Raw genomic sequence first — 18,959 nt, 5'->3', positions numbered from 1 at the left:
TTGTGATGTTGAAGAAGATTCATGAGTGATTGGTTTGATTAATGTTAAAGATTTGAAACATTTAATGATATTTTGTGGGTAGTTACACATGAATCTAGAGCAGGGGAGCCCAAGCTTTTTTCAACTTTTTTCACCAACGGCCATATGTTGTAAAATACACAAACAGCCGGGCCACTCACTCGAGGTGAAGTACGTATTGCCTCACCTGGTTTATTTAAGTAAACTAAATATATTTTTGGAATTTGCTGTGGGCCAATTAACAATGGATTGCGGGCCGCGGTTGGCCCACGGGCCGCAGTTTTGACACCCCTGATCTAGAGCTTTAAACATAGATGTATTCATTTTGTTATTTTTACCTAATTTATTATTCATTATAGGCACAGAAAGTTGGTAGACAGAAGAGCTAGTTTAAAATTTTATCATGTTTTGTGTTTAGGCCAAGATTGAAAAATGTGGATCGGAGTAGTGCTCAGCATTTGGAAGTGACCGTTGGAGATCTGACAGTCATTATTACAGACTTTAAGGAGAAAACGAAGTCACCGCCTGCATCTAGCGCTGCTTCTGCAGATCAGCACAGTCAGAGTGGCTCTAGCTCTGATAACACAGAGAAGGGAATGTCCAGGTCATCTTCACCCAGAGGAGAAGCCTCATCACTGAATGGAGAATCGCATTAAAGTTTATTTTCTCCAATTTCTTAGTCACTTCTGTCATAATCATGCAAATACACAGATTATGCCAAGTACCACATTTTCATGACAAACATTCATGTACAATTCATAATTTGTGTTTTACATAAAATAGAAATTTGTTAGAATTTGTTAGATTTTATTGCAATCTATGCCTATCAAACATTTCCAGACTTTAACATTTTGGTCTCCACAGTTAAAGGTGCCATGAAAATGTGGTTGAATTATTCATTATGCAGTGTTATTGGTAAGTCTATTTTCACTTTTAGTTTAGTGAATTCTAACACATAATTCTTGAATTCTCTACTATTGGCATGTAACGAATTTAAATTTTTATAACATAGTGCAAGCTGCCTAAATATGTATTATTTGAGAATTGTGAAACAAATAGTTATATGTATACAAGTCAAAGATCAACTTAATCAACTATTGCTGCAACAGGATTTTCTTAAATGGTTATCTTCTTAAATACACCTGCTGGTACTTGGTGTGGTTAAATAGGAAAATTGTTATTAAATAAAGAATTTGTATGAACCGTTGCCAATGTTTTTGACACATTTTACTAAATTATTGTTCCTGAATTATGTTTCTGGTTCTGTTTGTTTTTTTGTTTGTTTATTTTTTTGCTTAACTTTCAAAATATTCATTTATTGTAATGTTTACTATCAGACTAGTAAACAATAAAACTGATTATTTAGCTTTATAATTCAGGTTTAGTGCTATTGTCATAGAACACTGGTATTTTCTGTATTATATAAAAAATTAAAATAAAAATAATTATAAGCATTTGGAAAAAGCAGAAGATAAAAGAAACCTGCCATGTTTCAAAAGCTGCAATTTTGAAAAGCTTTAACTTAATAGTTTTATCACTGTTTCCTTGCCCCAAACTTACCCAGGGTCATAGAAGTATGAATCTAATTAATACAGAAATGGGAACTGTTGCACAGAAGTGGGAAATAACTAATCTTAAATCAGTTTAATTGGCCTCTTATTAAATGTAACAATTCTTATGAAAATCATAGTGCCCTATTTTCAGACACAGCTGCCAGTTTATGCATTTATCAATATTCTGAAGTATAAAAAGTATTTACAGCCCCACTTACTATTATGTAAAGTTACGAATAAAATATTTTTATGACTACAGATTTTGCATTTTTGTTTACAACTAATAAAGTGTTTTATGTTATATTTAAAAATCCAACCTAGAAACCACACAGTACTTCTTAAATTCTCCTAGGGTTTCCTGCTTTCTCTTACCCATTTGCTTAATATATAGCTACCTATAGGAGACTTCTGCAATATAAATGAAGTTCAAAAACATAACTTGGATACAACATATCACATAAAGATATCATGATAGCATTTGAAGAAAAAAATTATAGACCCTGACAGTTGTGATATTTGGTGGTTTCACGTGGTAATGTAATTTTCTGTTTAATTGCAGTACTTTTTACAGGCACAATGGTACTGTCTTTTTTGTAAGATGCTAGTTGTGAAATACAGTTAATTGCATATAGTAAAAGTCTGTGATTAAAACATTTATATACCTCATTCTTTATAGTGTTGTTAAGTGAAAAATTAAAATTTGTTTTTATTATAAGATACTTTAAATGGTACCCCAGCTAACTGGTTATGTTCTTTGAAAACATGCAATCTTTTGTCTTATTTTATTCTCTGGGTTTTTTACGTTTCAAATGTTTTTTTATATACTCATTTTTAGACATAGTAAAAATTACAAATAATAGTAATAGGGAACATAATATAAGTTTTAAGTCAAATCTGTGCTTTGGAGGTACTGGCTTTTCTGATGATGTTTAAATACTTTCGGGATGTGTTTTAAATGGACTGCATAAGAGAGAAAAATCTGACGGAAGATGGGATTTTCCCTGAATGGGACATGGTCATCTTTCTGTATTGGTGGGGAGATAGCATAGCGAGGAAATTAAAGAGTGCTAGCTGGTGTCTGGCATTTGAATACCTATTGTAGAAACTAAGTGAGTTTGAGTAAATGACTCAAGGTCACTTCCCATCTGTTAAACAGGGTAATGATAATCATCTAACTTGTAGGGTTGTTGGGAGCATTAAATGTCAATCCATATAAAGTTCTTAACAATTACCTGACACATACTGGATGCTCAGTAAAGATGAGCTTTTGCTATCTTAATAGGTAAAATCCCATTACAAAATTTTTTTCTTTAAAAAATTTTTTTTTTGTAACAAAAGTCATTCCATGCCTTCTTGATGACTGAAAAGAATTGTGTTCTGGAGGGTACACTGAATTTTCTGCATCAGATGTTTGCTCTGATCCCAGACCAGCCATGTTTCTATAATGAAAGAACCTGATGGTGTGCACTGGGTGACAGGAGAAACGAACCAAGTTGGCTAGTTTGGAATTTTGTTATCCTTTCATTAATCACAATCATCTTCACCTGCCTTCATCTCACCCTACCTCAAACTTCCAAAAGAGGAAAGAGACCCAAATCCCATAAATACTTACACCTCATGTTAAAATATGCAAAAGGATTCAGAGCCTGGGTTTACAGTACATTTTTAGCTCTGTTTCATCAATTTACCCTGTGGTTTTAGCAGTGGGTTCTTTTAACCAAATTCCATACAAAAAGAATTTGGATGTTATTCAGAGTTTATTACCTTATTTTGATATAAATAAGAGTGAACATATAATTTGAGGCATACAAGAATACATACTCTTAAAACCTTTTGTATTACACAGTAGAAAGTTGACTTACTTTAAAAGTTTTATTTTTATTAAATGCTTTCCTAAGATTATAGTGATGATAGACAAACTGAAAACAATAAAGGAAGAAAAACCTCAGCTTTTCTAAGTTGATAGCATATTTATTAACTTACTTTTAGACATAAACTCTTACTGCCTAAAAAGAGTATAGTTGTGTGTGTTTTTTAACTTTTGTTTTTTAAGTGTGTTTTTCCAGGACGTGTCAGCTCCAAGTCAAGTAGTTGTTTCAATGCAGTTGTGGAGGGCGCAGCTCACACTGGCCCATGCAGGGAGCGAACAAGCAACCCTGTGTTACCAGCATCGCGCTCTAACCAACTGAGCTAACAAATGGTCTAGGGGTTTTCGTTTCCACTTAGCTCCTTCTTTTCTTGGTCTGCAACTTCTTTTCTGGGATCTTTTAAAGACTTGTAGTAACAGGGCCATTGCCAGCAATTTCTGAACTGTACTTTGAAAAATAAGTGAAAATAGAAAAGTGAGTATGTAAGGAAAGGATGACCACAAAATAATACTTTTGACTCATTAGCCCTGGCGCCCTTCTTCTAACCATGGGCACCTTCAGTTGTCTGAAACAACGAAAGTAGAAAATTGAAATGTAGAAAATTCATCAGTGACAAAAATAGCTGAGCAGAGAGAGTGAAGGTTACAGAATACAGGATGTGACTGATCATTTTGTGAAAGCAGAGAGAATGCCTAAACCGGCTATTGACATTGATGAAAAATAAGCCCCACTAGTATCAAAGGCAAGCAAGGACAGGAATGGAAAAAAATGAGGGAAGAAGGGGAAAAACAAAGACAGCACAAATATAATAGCAGAAATAAGAAAATGGGTCATTGTGATGCAATCTGGATGGAATAGAATGACTAGGAAGGGAATAAATAGAACTTGCAGCATGTCTGTCTCAGAACATTTGAAAAACATGCTATGATAAATCATAAGTTTCAGTTGTGTTTAGTAGACTTTATTAGGGCAGCAGTATGTGTAATAACTTTAGAACAATATTCTTCAAAACCAGTGCATTTTAAAAAGCTGTGTTTACCTTGAATAATATGAACAGTTTACTTTCCTGAATGTACATCCTCACTTGCCCCGGTAATTTAAACGTTAACGTTTTTAATGTGTGTTTAGACAGTGTAGATATTCCTGCCTTTATGGAATAGGCCAGCTCTGGAGCATATGAAATGTCATGATAAAACCAGGTACTTCTATGGAAAGATCAAGTGGAGCTCTGGCAGGTTTTCAGTGCTCTTGGACATGTTTCATATTCAGAATCATTTTCTGGAGGTCCTGGGTCCCTGCCCCCAACACCCAACCAGTAGGAGTTGTAGACTGTGGTAGCTATTTTACTGTGGTAATACTTCCAGTATTTTTCTGATCTAGGTTTTCCAGAATCAGTATTACTCAACTCTGAACATTTATTGAGTATATTTTGTGTGCCAGGCACTGGGCTAGGGCTTGGTTACAAAGGAGACAAAAATGTGGGACTCACATCTTGGAGATCTGTAAATAATTACAATGCCATCGTTGCACAATAAAAATGTGTAAAATACAGAAGTAGCAAAGAGGGTGTGCCTGTCACCCTTTTGTTTCTAGAAAATTCATCTTGGCCTTAGTATCCACTGCAAGTTCACACTGAAAATGTTAGTGTCTCATCTGGATAGCTGCAGCCGATAATATTGGGTGTCACTAGTAGTTTCAGCCAGCACCATTACATTTTTCAAAAGTTTAAAACTTTAAACCATGCAATGCGAGATACAATTTTCCTATACTAATTTTAAAAAATGAGCAGCTGAAGGAGGTCTGCTATTGCCTTTCTGTGAAGATACCAAGGGAACATTATGTCACTCAGAATCCAAGTGAGACGTTTTATTTAGACCTATTTCAGGAAAAGCTATACTTCACCTGAGAAATCAATTTGCCTTTTTCTTATGGACAATGCAAATCATTAATTGTTAATCAGTCTTTGCGTTAGTTGTGAGAGATCTCAGATTGAAATTAGGCTTTTAATAATTATGTAGGACTCAATTGCATGTCATATTCTGATTATTCATATTTTTCTAGATTCTGTTTTTTATCTACTTAATGTTTTTCCTTATGTTTTTATAAAGTTCCTCAAATCTCTTCTGCAATAAGGCTAAATAGTAATATATTTTTTAAAAAGCTCAAACTGCTTTATTTCAAGGTGTGAGGATAAGTAAGCCCCAGTGGGAACTTTTTGGGGCAAGGAGCCAGTAAAATGGTACCTCTCCAACTATAATTCCCGTGCCTCTCCAACTAGTGGAAATAATATGAGTTTGGCAGGTCTTGAGATTACACCTTGGTTTAGTTTGCTGACCTACCTGGAATTAGGGAGTTTGAATGAAAGCTACTCTACCGTTTTCATATTTCCATTTACTCTTAGCAAGAGAATTCAGAAAGTAAACTGGGTACCAAGATTTATTAATTTAGACTTTTTCATGTGTATTATTTTTCACTACCCTCTTTTAATTCATAATAACAATTAAATAAACCTGTGTTAACCTTTGAAGAAGAGTTCAAAAACAGTTTGGAAAAAGACTCCTAGGGGACAAAATGGCAGAGAAAGCATTTTTAAAAAAAGGGAAGTAGGCTGAGTTCTCAGAAGAAAAGAGCAGATTGATCTGGCCTTAGGCCCAAAAAGTAGTTTTTAGTCTTTAATAAGATTAAATAAAAAAATTTACGTTTCCAGTGCAGGATAACATAAATAATTTAAGGGACACTTTAACTTAATTAGAGCCAAAACTTTTTTTTTTCTTTACGAAAATACAGAAATGTAAAAAAAAAAATCAAACAGAATGTAGAACTGTCTAGTAATGTGATTTCTGAATAGAAAACAATATGGATAATGAATTCTGATTTTATTTTTTAATTAAGCACTGGACTTCCACTGGATTTCTGAAGTGAGATGGTATCAGAATTCTTAGTTATTCCCACTCAGCCTTCAATTTTTTTTGTAACCTGGGTTAGGAGAGAGACATGTTACTTAATATTGTAATCATGACCTTAACTGATGGCAGGTTTTAGAGAATTTGTACATGTGTGTTTTAATTTAAATTTTCCCCATGACTAAATTTCCCTGCAAATCTAGCTTTTAATTTTACTGACAGCATTTATTTTAAAATAACAGATTATAATCTATTGTAATAATAGGAATGGAGGGTTCCTGAAGATCGATCCAGGGAGAATTACAGATGTGGTCCACAGGATAGTCCTTCATCTCTTCCCCTCTCTGCCTCCTCCATACTTTCCCTTCCTATGGATGGAAATGCCACCTGTATGCTAGGAACGCATAGGAACTAAGGTGTTTCCACTCATTGGTTTTCCACTACCCCTTTTTCTAATCTTGTGACCAATACTTGAGTTTTTTGAGAATGAAAAGAATCACTTCACTCTTTCATTGTATCCCTGATCTAACCCTTTCCCTACATTTACTGGTCTAAATGAATATTTAAAATACTTTTTGTTAAAACAGCATTATTTTCCAACTTTTTCCTCTGGTCCAATAAGGTCTCTAGGAAATGGAGTGTGGAAAATAGAGAAATTTCACTGGAGGCCTACTGGAGGAGAGAATTTTCATTTTTAGTCTGAGTTTCTGATTCTTTGTGCTCTGTAACTAATCTGACTTGAATTCTTGTATTTCTCTGATTGTAAATTTTATTTGTTTTCACCCCCAAGACTAGTCTAAGAGGTTTTCATATAACATTGATTGTTTTCCTTTTTGCTTTTAATTTGCATCACTTAGCATTTATTTGTTCATAGTGAACTAGCATGGTATAATGGAAAAAAACAAACATGCACTTTGTATCCATAAATATTTCCACTCAAATTATGAATCTTCATTATTAGTGGTTAATGAACTTCTCTGAATTTCAGGTTCCTTGTTTTAGAAAAGAATAAATAATATTTCATATAAATGTTATAATGATTAAATTAGATTATGCATAGACCTTTATAAAGAAGTTATATGAAAGTTTTTCAGACTTGACTCTGAAAATGTATAGAATTTACCTTTTTCCCAATAGGATGTCTTTTTTGTTTTATTTTTTTAAAGAAGCACTCAAAGGTAGACGGGTAGGAAGGAAATGCTGAGTAGGACCCCAAATTTGCTCTAGAGAGAGTTAGAGAAGACATGAAAAAATAAAATCGCTCATTAATTGAATATCTATTATATATCCAACATGAGCTAGGAGCTACAAGAAAAGTTAAGATTAATCTTTTATGAATATATGATTCCTGAGATTTGGATTATTCTGAATCTCAGAGTTTTCTAGATCATGGAAGAGATCTATTATCTCCATAATTTAAACAACAGATACTGCCACTTAAATTTTCTTTGCCTAAATTTACCTTTTGACAGGGTGAAGGGAAGATCAAAACTGATTAAAAATTTGGATATAGCCAGCCTGTCATTAGGGAATTAAAAGGGTTGTCTAGAGATGAAAAAATAGATTTAGGAATATGTCATATACATAGTAAATGAAAAAATATCTTTTATGTCAAAAATACTTTAAATATAATTTTTAATAATTTAAAATTTTAGGAATATGAAAATGTAACGTGTGAATCCTAAAAATGATCAGGAGGGCATGCTCCTTATAGTCCAAGATAACCAGTTAAGACTGTGGTAACAAAAAATCATTGCTATTTTTGATATGCCTTATATGAGTATAGTTTTTCAACAGAATTTTCTTTTTAATTACAGGATTAAAAGGAACCTAAAGGGATGATATGGTCCAGAACTCTGATGGCAAATAAATGGTTGATTATTTTTCTGGATATGCTCTTCCCATAAATTGTTGCAGAAATGAAAACTGCCATTCCAGTATCTTAACAATCTGGGTCATTACATCATTCTTTATTTTTTACTACATTTAGTTTCTTTGTTGAAATAGAGAACAGTTGAAGTTAGTATCTCTTTAAACATCCTTTACCTGAGTACTACTAGCTCTCACTCTAGTTTCTTGGTACCATATCCTTTAGTTTTCTCTCTCAAAGTATTTCCAATTCTTATAAATGCTTTTATTATCCATCTTTGTACCTCCTTATTGTTTTTCTCTTAGAATTACAAGGTGTAGTGAAAGGATTAACTTAATATTGTCGTTTTTACCTGCCTGTCTCCCCTTTGAGGTCAGAACACTCTAGCCTCTTGTCTGGCATGTAGAATATATTCAATAAATGTTTATTGAATGAATAAGTGTATGTTTTCATTCTATTCACACATCTTGATAAAATGCTAGTTTTTTATTTTTGGTCTGGTAAAGCAAGATTTAATTCTTATAAGGGAAGAAACTGAGGCTTAAATTTGTTTAGTGCCTTTCCCACATTTACAGAGGCAGCACTTTTTTGGTGTAGGGATTCCAAATGGAAAATGGCTAAATTAATGGCTATTCTGATGGCTAAACTCTTCAAAGCTCCAAGTGCAACTTGAACAGTTTAACAGCATAATTTCTCTCCGTGAAATTGTGTGTGTATGTGTGTATGTGTGTGTAAAGCTTCCTTTCCCTCACTTTTTTTGGCCAGCCTCCACAGGGCAGCTAGAATCTGCTCCCTAACAGGCAAGTGTGATCATGTTACTTCCTAATTAAAAAAACCCTTCAATGGTTCACCATTGTCTGCCAGATTAAGTTTAAACTCCTTGGTATACTAGCTAAGACAAGGCACTCAAATATCTAGCCCCTTCAATTTCTAGTCTTATCGCTCAGCATATCCTCTCTTGCATTCACTTAGCTGGTCGTATCAAACTTCTCCCAGTTGTCCGCTCCCCCCACCCCCAACACAAGAGCCTGTTTATTATGGAGTTTCTCTTGATCACACCCATAGGTAGAACTGATTGCTCCTTTTGGTGTGAGTGCACACACCGTAACAGCCTTACATTCTAATGTCTGTATCACTGTATCGCACTTACCTACAAGTACCCACTGTCCTGCCCCACAGCCCAACTCACACAGTGCTTGGCACAGTGGCGTTCTACAACTGTTCAGTAAATGAATGGAGTGGAAATATGGCTGAGGAAGTGGGAGAAGAAATGGAAAGCTGAAGAGAAAGCTCTTTAGGGCGAATATGAAATTGGACATGCAAATGATGAGTTGTGAGGAAGGTCAAAAAGATGTAAAAGGGAGGACCTCACTTTGACAGGTACTTAACAGCCTCCGTGGGAAGCAAAGTAAGCCTTCTCAACCGTAACAAGGTAATTAGATATCTGGGTGAAATGGCTCGTGCAGTTTTATAAAAACTTAAGAGGTTGGGGGAAGTCCCGGCTGAGGAGGATGGAGCTGAAAAACGGCTTAATCAAGTGCTTTTAAGTGAAAGGCGTTTTTGTGCGTTAAGCAATTTCATCTTTACAACCGCCCACCGATGAGGATATTCTCTCCATTTTAGAGTCGGAGAAACACGATCAGAGAACTTCGGTTGCCCAAAGTCACAAACTTCCACGCCGAAGAACCATCATTTGAATTTGAGTCAGCTGCCTCCGACGCCCCCGCTCATTTCGCCGTACGCCTCCTGTGCACTTCAGAGCCCCAGGCTCGGGAATTACGTGCTCTCGGGTCGGCGTCCCCGCCGGATCCTGCGGGCCCCGCACCCCGCACGCGGGGAACGCGCGCACGCACGCGGGGAACGCACCCCCGGCGCACCCAGCCCTCTCGCGCTCGCTGCGCCGGCGCGTCCGGCTGCAGCCCGCCTTCCGGGGAGGGGCCCGCGGCGGCGGAGGCGGCGTCCACGCTTCGGGGCGGGTGGCGGGTGGGCGGCGCGCTCGCGGAGGTGGGGGGCGGGCGCGCGGGCGGGCGCGAGGCCGCGGCGGGGGAGGAACTTGTTGCGCCCGCGGCTGCGCGGTGCCGCTCCCTCGGTTCCAGTTCGCCCGGGCGGGCGCGGCGGCGGCGGCGGAGGTGCGGGGCCGGCGCGATGCGGCGCTACCTGCGCGTCGTGGTGCTGTGCCTGGCCTGCGGCTTCTGCTCGCTGCTCTACGCCTTCAGCCAGCTCGCCGTGTCCCTGGAAGAAGGAGCGGGCGGAGGTGGCGGGAAGCCGCAGGCCAAAGCGGCTTCCTGGCTCGCGGGCGGTGGACGCGGCGCGGCGCGAGGGGCGGGCAACGCGGGCTCCACAGCGCATCCCGGCGGGTCGGACAGGTACGGGCCGTTTCCCGTGGGGTCGGGGCGGGGGGCTCAGTGGGCGCGGGAACGCGGGGCCCGGCCTGGCCCGGGCTGCTCGCCGGTCTGTCCCGCGCCTCCCGCCGCCGGGCCCGCGCCTCCCGCCTCTTCGCCGCTGTCGCGGACCCCCTTTCACTCTTTTCCCTCCTGCCCCTCAGCCCCGGAGGGGAGCCCCGCGTCGCTCCAGCCGGAGAGCGCCCCACGCTTTTGTGTTTCTCTCTGGCCCGTTGCTTATGCGCTCTTTAAAGCAGAAGAAATTATTTTTCAACTTTTAATTGACAGTTGATTTTTTTTAAAGGGATTCTTTGAAAAGAAGAGGTGCCCCACAAAAGCCTTCTTGCTGTTCTGACGAGTGGGAATTCCGTCTTGTTTCCATGGAGTTCAAGCTGAGATATTTAAACCTCAGGCTGGCGCCCTCGTTCAGTTTTTTCCACCCCTCCTGAATGCGGCGTCTGTGTGTTAACGCTTAAGTTTGTCGTTATCAGTCGATTCGTTACATCTGGGCAGAGCATTTATGCAGATTGTGAATTTCTCTTTTGGAATCAGCAAGTTAAGAAAAATGAGCGATACTTGACACGCTCAACGTCTTTCGTGAGATAGGAAGGAGGTATCCTTTTTTAAAAATTAGCATGATGACTTAAGTGGGTTTTCAGAAATCACTGCCAGAGTTGGAATCAGCATGAGATTTAAATGGAGAAAAGAATGCAACGCGTTATGAATGCTTAACAAACTGAGCATTTCCACTTCCTTGGAAATAGGCTCGTCTTTTGGTGGACATCTCTCTGGGAACGATCTACAGTACTCCCTTAGGAAAGAGAGGAAAGGCTGCCTAGATAGCGAAAGTATTGTATGTTGGTCGCAGGGTGTGCAGTTGATGATCATTCCCAAAACGAAAGGGGGTCGTTTGGGCAGAGGAGCAGCATGGAAATACTGGATTGTCATGTTTTTATTCCCCTATGATCTGGTTACAGTCTGGCAAATTCCTAGGATATCAGGACTCTATTCATAAAAGACTATTTCCAGAGCCAGGTTTGACAACTCTCAGTTATACTTCTGGGAGAGGCAGTGACTGCATGAGCTGGAAGACCTGGCTGAGCTTTGAAAAATGCTCATGAAAAGCAGTTCATGGTCTGTTATGTTATAGAGAAGTGTTGAAAATTATGGAAAAGAAATTGTTATTGTATTGGCTAGAATTGTAACGAAGTAACATTTTAATCAAAATATTGAATGAAATTGAACTATGATATTAGCATTTCAATTTGATAGAGTAGTATGTTTAGTGCTTTGTCTCACATACTTTATTTTGTGACAGATTTTTATAAATTGTATTTGCTTGACCAGCTTTTAACAAAATGATTTTTTTTGACATTTAGGAAATAAGCACTTCATTTTAATAGATATTTTAAGAGCTATTACTGAAATCTTAAGTTTGATGTGTCAGAGTAGAGTCAGCTGTAAAGCTGTATATTACAGGTTCGCTGAACAGCATAACCCCTCATTTCAATAGGGCATACATCTAAGTTAAAACTAAAGCTGTATGAGTCTTGGTAAAAATGTGAAGTACATTTCACCACATGTGTATGTATAAGGAGAAGTTTGGGCAGAGGAGCAACACGGAAAAGCTGGATTGTCACGTTTTTACTCTACAATTTGATTAAAGTCAGGAGAATACCTAAGACATCAGGATTCTTAATTTTAGATATTGTGTGTGACATCTTTTTAGATTTCTCATAAAGGTCAGGTAACTTCTTTAGCTACAGTGGGATATGGAGTAGGTGTCCTTAATCTCTGTTCTTGTGTATAAGTCATTTGGCCAAGCAAGGTTCATTGGACCAGGATTAAAAACTATCCTTTGCGTACTCTCCAAGTGCTCTTTCTATAAAGCTACTGGGATAAGAATCTAGTTTGTAGTGTTTCATCAGTGGAGAATGGGGCTGTGAGTCAAGCAACATCTTCCCTTTTTTTGGTAGGATTTGATTGTCATTACATTCTTACTTTTTTTGAAGCTATCTTACCTGAAAGGTTAAGGCTGTTATTTCCCTTTTTCATTTAACACATGGGATCTAGGGTTATATTCAGCAGGTTCCACTGGTCATATCTTACAGCAAGAATTCATTGCATGGCATTCCATGACAAAATACTTGGAAAGATTCTCCTAAGTTCTCAAAGTAAAAACTAAAATGATAGTAACAATTTGTCAGTGAAATCTATTATTAATTAGTGCATTCTATTTAAATCCATTATTTTGGTAATTAGAAAATGTACAGGTCTTAGAGTCAGACAGCCTGTGTTCTCATTCTGGCTCTGCTGTGAAACCTTGACCACTTCTCTGCTTCAGTTTCTCACCTGTAAAATGTAGATAATAATTGATGTGTAATAGTCCACTAAAACTGATTTAATCAAAACAGATTTTTATAAGCTTATATGAAAAGAACAAAATTGAAGAAAAAATGGCCAGTTGTTTCCAGAGACCTCAAGGACTAGGGACTTTCTCATTCTCTTCCACTGTAGATGGGCTTTGCTCATGGGCTCTTTCCTCCCCTCGTAGTGTTTCCTCTCTAATCTCACATAGGAAAAGGGCACTCATTAGACTTGCTGGCAGCACGTGTCCATCTGTGGACCCGGCAGTGTTGCCTGGGATGGGGGCCTCTGATTCTCTGGGTGTGTGCCTCCTACACATACATCCCTGTGGTGGAGAGAAAAACGTGATTGATGTTGGAGACCTGTGGTGCCTCAAAGGAGGGGAAATGCCAGGTAGGCACTGGTTCTTCCACATAGAGAGAATCTCTTAAGCTGTTCAGTATGCACAGACTCTGTTAAGGTGTTCAATCTAAAGCAGTTCTTATTACTAGCATCAGTATTTCTGCAGAAGGATTTATGCCATTTTGTGACTTGAGCTACTCAGTTTGATTAATTTCTCACATTTCACTGATAAATCTTGATCTTATCAAGATCTCATCCGATGGTGGCTCTATAGCATGTTGGTTGTGGGGAATTAAGAAACACTTAGCATTTCAGTGATACCATTTCTGGACTGGCCATGTCCTTTGTGGGACCAATTTTCAGCATTTCAGTGATACCATTTCTGGACTGGCCATGTCCTTTGTGGGACCAATTTTCATACAGGGAGGTCGTCACCTCCTGCTCCTTTTCAGATCTGGTTAGACCACTGAGTTATCCTTTATATTGGGTCCTGTGAACACTAGTAGGATACACGGAGAATTTAGAGTGGAAAGAGTACAGGTTTTGGAGACACAGACTTCAGCTTTGCCACTTATTGTCTGTATTAACCATGAACATATTTCTGTTTCAGTTAGAGGTAGGAGTACTTAGGATATTGAGTTGTTTGTGAGAATTGAAATGATATATGACACATAGATTATTTAGTGTAGTGCCTGGCACGATAAAATTGAAGCTAATGTGGTGATGATTTTGATCATTTAAATTTTGAGCAATTTTTTTTTTCCAATTTCTGACCTTCAATGCAAAGATCTTCGCTTTGGGTCCCAGTCAAGACCTGCTAAACCCGAATGCCTGGCAGTGGGGTCTAGGAATCTATATTTTAGATGTGTGCTCCAGGATATTGTTATAAAACCAAAGAATGAGTACCATTGATTTAGCTGAGAATGACCACTATTTGTTTGTAGTAGAGAAAAATTTCCCCCTCTTTGCAGTTATTTTTGAAGAAGAGGAGTTTTGGCAGTAAACAGTAAAAAAAGGTTAAAGTACTTACTAAAGTCATTTTAATCTCTGTTTTGTTCATGCAGAGACATCTTATATAAAAACAATATTTTAGTTCATTGAAAATCATACTTAACATAGTTATAAAGTGCTTAGCACAAACCTGACTAATAATTAATTAATTAAAATAATATTGTTCTGTGCTTTTGGAGGGGAAAGTGATTAGGCTAATGAAAAAATAAGGAGTACTTTTGATTTAGAAATCCTATTTTGAAACATTAAGATTATTATCTATGTGTCTTACAGGTTGGTAGTACTTCCCTCCACATGTTGACTTGCATTTGTTTCAGTGTGTATACTGTGTGAAGTTTAACATTTTTATGTATTCAGATAGGCAGTTTCTTTATTGTTTTTGCTTTCTTCACGTGTAGAAAACTTTCTGCCAGAGGGTTCCTCCCACCCCACTTTTTTTACATTTAAATTTTTTATGTTTTTTTTGTCATTTTTGGGGGGGAAGTGGGGGGCGGTGTACAGTGTGATGCCAACTTATTTTTGAAATGGTTAGATAATTGTTCAGTGCCATTTGTATGTAAGCAGTCCTTTCCCCACCTCCTGAGAATTCATGAAATTAGAGCTTTAAGAAAAAGAAGTGAAGACGTGACTTAGAGCTAGAAAGTCAGTTGTCTGGAGACAGTTTTTGGTTGAAAATGAGTGACCTAGGCACTGATCTTCAAATAAAGGCGATTGTCAGTGTCATGGGCATGGCCTCCCGTATGGGGGCTGTGGGCATCTCTGTTTCTCTGGCGCAGTCACCCCAGGTGTCCTGCCTCGCAGTTGCCCTGTTGGCTTGCAGCACTTCAGGCTTCGACATTCTTGCACTGGATATGCCCAGACTTATCCCTGAGTGTCAGTTGTGCACGGTTTTCACGAAAGCCTCCTGACTGTCGTGGACATTTTGATATGAAAAATACCTTGTCAGTTTAATTTAAAAGTATAAAAGACTTTCTATTATCAGATTTAAGTCTACTTTAAGTTTGAGAACTGTTATTGTGGTGAGCATTATGTTAAATGCTCACTTTAATCCAGAGCATGAAATGTCTCAAATTTTGAAATATTTTTCAAGTACGTATTGACATTGTGGGGAATTTTTTGGCCAGGTTTTTTTGTTTGTTTGTTTGTTTGTTTTTACTTTTTACTTTTGAAATAAATACAAGGTCATAGGAAGTTGCAGAGATATCCTATGTTCACTGTTTCCCTTGGAGGTAAAATCTTACATGAGCTTAGTGCAATACCACCATATCTGGAATATGTATACATGTATATGTATGTATCAATACAGTTAGTGCACTATTATAACCCCAGAAATTGACATTGTATATAACCCACAGGTCAGTTTTCAGATACCATCAGTTTTACATGTACTCGTGTGTATGTGTAGTTTTATGCAATTTTTCACATAAGTAGATTCGTATGACCACCCTGCAATCAGGATACAGAACTGTTTATCACCACAAAGGTCCTTTGTGCTACCCCTGATCAGTTTGCTTATAGACAAGCCACCTAGAGCTAGAAACATTCAGTCATACCAGATTTGAGGACGAGCCACAGTAAAGTTTTATTTCAGTTTGATCCACAGTGAAAAAACTGCATTTATGGACTTCACTGACTTTGGATGTCACTGTTTACTGAAGACATACCATTTACTCAGCTTCCAGTTTTGCCCCATTGAAAGTATTTAGTGGAGTTAACTCTTTGAATGTTGTACGATCTAATATTCCATTTCCAATAGTTCTAAGGAATAAAAGCAAAAGCAACTAATAACCAGAATTTGGAAAACTACCTGTACTTCTCTAGTGTTTTTAAGCTTTATTTTCTTTTCCGGCCTGAAAGTCTGAGTGCTATCTGCCTCCAGATTAGTTGCTTTCCCTAATTTATTGCTTGTAACAACAGTGACTGGTATGTAATGAGTTTCTACTGTATAACTTGATCTTTAAAACCAATTTTTCGTAAGTGAGAGAGAATGTAATTTGGGAGATAAGAAACTTGAAATAAATTATGCCACCTCTTGCCAGCAGTACCTCAGTGTTTTATGATTTTTTTTTTAAATAGCAAGCAGCCTGTGTACTCACTAGTGCTTATGTTTTATATTTCTGTTAAAGAAAGACAGAAAGAAAAACATCCCTTCTGTAAACATGTTTTCTGACATTAGATCATGGTCAAGAAACTTACCTAAAACTTGACTTTTTCTCTGCAGTTGCATCTGCATTAGTCACTCCACAGTGATTACATGATCTAGCAATTTCACTGGTGGCTATATCCTCAAGAGAATTGGAAACATGTTCATAGAAAAATTAGGATGAATATTCGTAGAAGCATTATATATTAATAGCCCCAAACTGGAAAACAATTCAAATGCCTATCTTCTGATGAATGGATAAATAAAACGTGTATATCATCCATAAAATGGAGTGTTATTTGGCCATAAAAAGGAATGCAGTGTACTAATAAATGCTACAGTGGATGAACCTTGAAAATATGCTGAGTGAAAAGTCAGATTCAAAAAGCTGCATATTATATGTTTCCATTTATGTGAAATTCTTATAATAGGCACATCTATGGAGACAAAATAGATTCGTGGTTGCTTAGGGCTGGGGCTTGAGGAGTGCACGTTAAGGCAGAAAATGACATTATTACATAATTTCAAGCAATAACTTTTTACAGAAAAATTTAATTAGGGAGTCATTTTCTTTGAGACTTTATTTTCCCTTTTCATTTGGTATTGTTGTAAGGTTTGACGGGGGAGATGGAATAACCAGATTAGTTATTTCCTTTTTGGAACAAAGGTACACTGTAGAGTTGATTATAAATAAATTGTGGATTTGTTGAAAGAAAGTGGTAATAATGTCTGTATCTGAAAGATAGTGCTACCTGTTTGAACTCGTTTGTTGTGAGGTTTAAATGGATGTAAAAGCACTTAAATATGAAAAGAACTCTGTTAGTTGTTACCACCGCCACTGAACCTGTCTATAGTATGAAATGCCAAACTTAAAAAATACGTGAGCCTGGGAGGGGATAAACATAAATTTCCTGATCAAGTAGTGTGTTTTACTAGTCTGCATACAGTTTCTTTTTCTGATTTATCAACCTTTTAAATTAAGATATGTAACATTTTACCCTGTGCTTGAAAATAGTGTCCCTTTAAATGAAAACAAAATTACTATGTAGCTTTTTTCCATTGATTTTAAAATGGTAACTTTGTAGTTTATTATGCAGTAGTACACAGAATTATCTCTGCAGCATTTTAAAAACCGACAGTGCCGGAACCGGTTCTCAGAGGTTCTGATGTGGTAGGCCTGGTGTGGGGCATTGACATTTGAGAGAGGTATGATCAGAGATCTTAGTAAATCTGAAATTTCATAGACCTTTCCTTGTAGAACAGTAACTTATATTGAATCCATAGTGAGAACGAAGCTACATGATGATGGGACATGAGGTAACCTGATTTAGTACCTGATCCTGCCTTCATACGTGCTTACTTTATTACCCAGGCCTCCACTGTAGTGAATTTCAAACTAGGCTCTTGTTTGAAAAGGAATAACAAATGAAAAACATACATTTTATAATGTGAGGCGTTGTTTTGTTTTTGTTCCAACCTGCAATCAAAGAAGAAAGAACACACTTAATCCTCCATTTTAGCTTGTGTAATACAGTGAAACTGAGATAATGTAGATAATGAAACTGAACCATGAATATCGGTATTATTTTTCAATTTAAAACACCATACAGGTGTTTTTGAGGATTAATTTGGAAACATTTTAAGATCCTCTCTTCCTTTTCCACCAGCATTCATGGCATTTTAATTTCGCTTCAGGATAAGCAAATATTTTGTTTGGCTGACGTGGATTTTATCTAGGGGGAATCTGTATAGTCCATGAAGGAACATTTTAGATGTATTCCCTTACTTTTTGTGTTCTTAGGAGGGGGTTTTAATATGTTAGCACAGTTTCTGACTAGAAAACGGGTTTCCAGTCTGTAGTATATATTCTACCCAAAGGTTTTAAAGTTCTATTTAAAATAATGATACCCTAAGTAAGAGAGACATCAGTTTCCAAAAATTCTCATTACCATAGCAATATTGAATTTGCAAAATTGGATTTTCAGTTTTGGTGTTGTAAAATAGAATAGTAAGTTGTATTATTTAGTAAGTTCCTTGTTTTAAACTGCAATACTCACAGAGGACTCTATTTCTGTCTTACTCTGTTAGGTGTACAGATTTCTCTCTGTGTTACTGGAATCCCTATTGGATGCTGCCCTCTGGTGTTTGTGGAATGAACTGCTTTTGGGAAGCGACTTTTAGGTAGGCACTTAATACTTAATTGGTAGATCAGAGTAGGTAAGATTAGATAGTAGATAATAAATTTTTGACTGTAATAGGATGAAAAAATGTTTCTCTTCCAATAATTTAATATTATCATACAAGTAAATAATTCATTTTCTGATCGGATTTTCCATTCCCTTTTTCCTACCTTGTAGTTGTTGTCTACACTATATGTAATTACACTCTATGTAATTTTTTGCATATAAAATACTATTTTTTTTAAATGTTACTATGATAAAACATTGTTCTTAGGAGGATTTTTCATCTAATTTAGGTAACAAGTGATAAAATAATAAACAGG

The 18,959-nt window shown here is 37.3% G+C and overlaps 2 protein-coding genes across 4 annotated transcripts in view; both read left to right on the top strand.

The window, feature by feature from the left end:
• The window catches only part of YAF2 (YY1 associated factor 2), a 74,699-nt gene extending 72,872 nt beyond the window's left edge, over positions 1–1,827 (top strand). For both annotated transcript variants that reach the window (XM_081060794.1, XM_081060793.1), the window contains one exon: positions 437–1,827. In XM_081060794.1, coding sequence (XP_080916920.1) covers positions 437–674 — 238 coding nt within the window. In that variant the 3' untranslated portion in view covers positions 675–1,827. The remainder of the gene's footprint in view (positions 1–436) is intronic.
• Positions 1,828–10,235: 8,408 nt separating this feature from the next.
• GXYLT1 (glucoside xylosyltransferase 1) overlaps positions 10,236–18,959 on the top strand; it is a 39,292-nt gene continuing 30,568 nt past the window's right edge. Inside the window, exons 1-2 of one of the 2 annotated variants that reach the window (XM_081060791.1) lie at positions 10,250–10,578; positions 18,545–18,637. In XM_081060791.1, coding sequence (XP_080916917.1) covers positions 10,358–10,578; positions 18,545–18,637 — 314 coding nt within the window. In that variant the 5' untranslated portion in view covers positions 10,250–10,357. Of the gene's footprint in view, positions 10,579–18,544; positions 18,638–18,959 lie in introns of both variants that reach the window. The other variant, XM_081060792.1, reaches the window with a different exon arrangement.

This window comes from Rhinolophus hipposideros (genome assembly GCF_964194185.1).
Source record: "Rhinolophus hipposideros genome assembly, chromosome: 9".
NCBI classification, from domain to species: domain Eukaryota; kingdom Metazoa; phylum Chordata; class Mammalia; order Chiroptera; family Rhinolophidae; genus Rhinolophus; species Rhinolophus hipposideros.
This window is presented reverse-complemented; position numbering and strand designations above follow the sequence as displayed.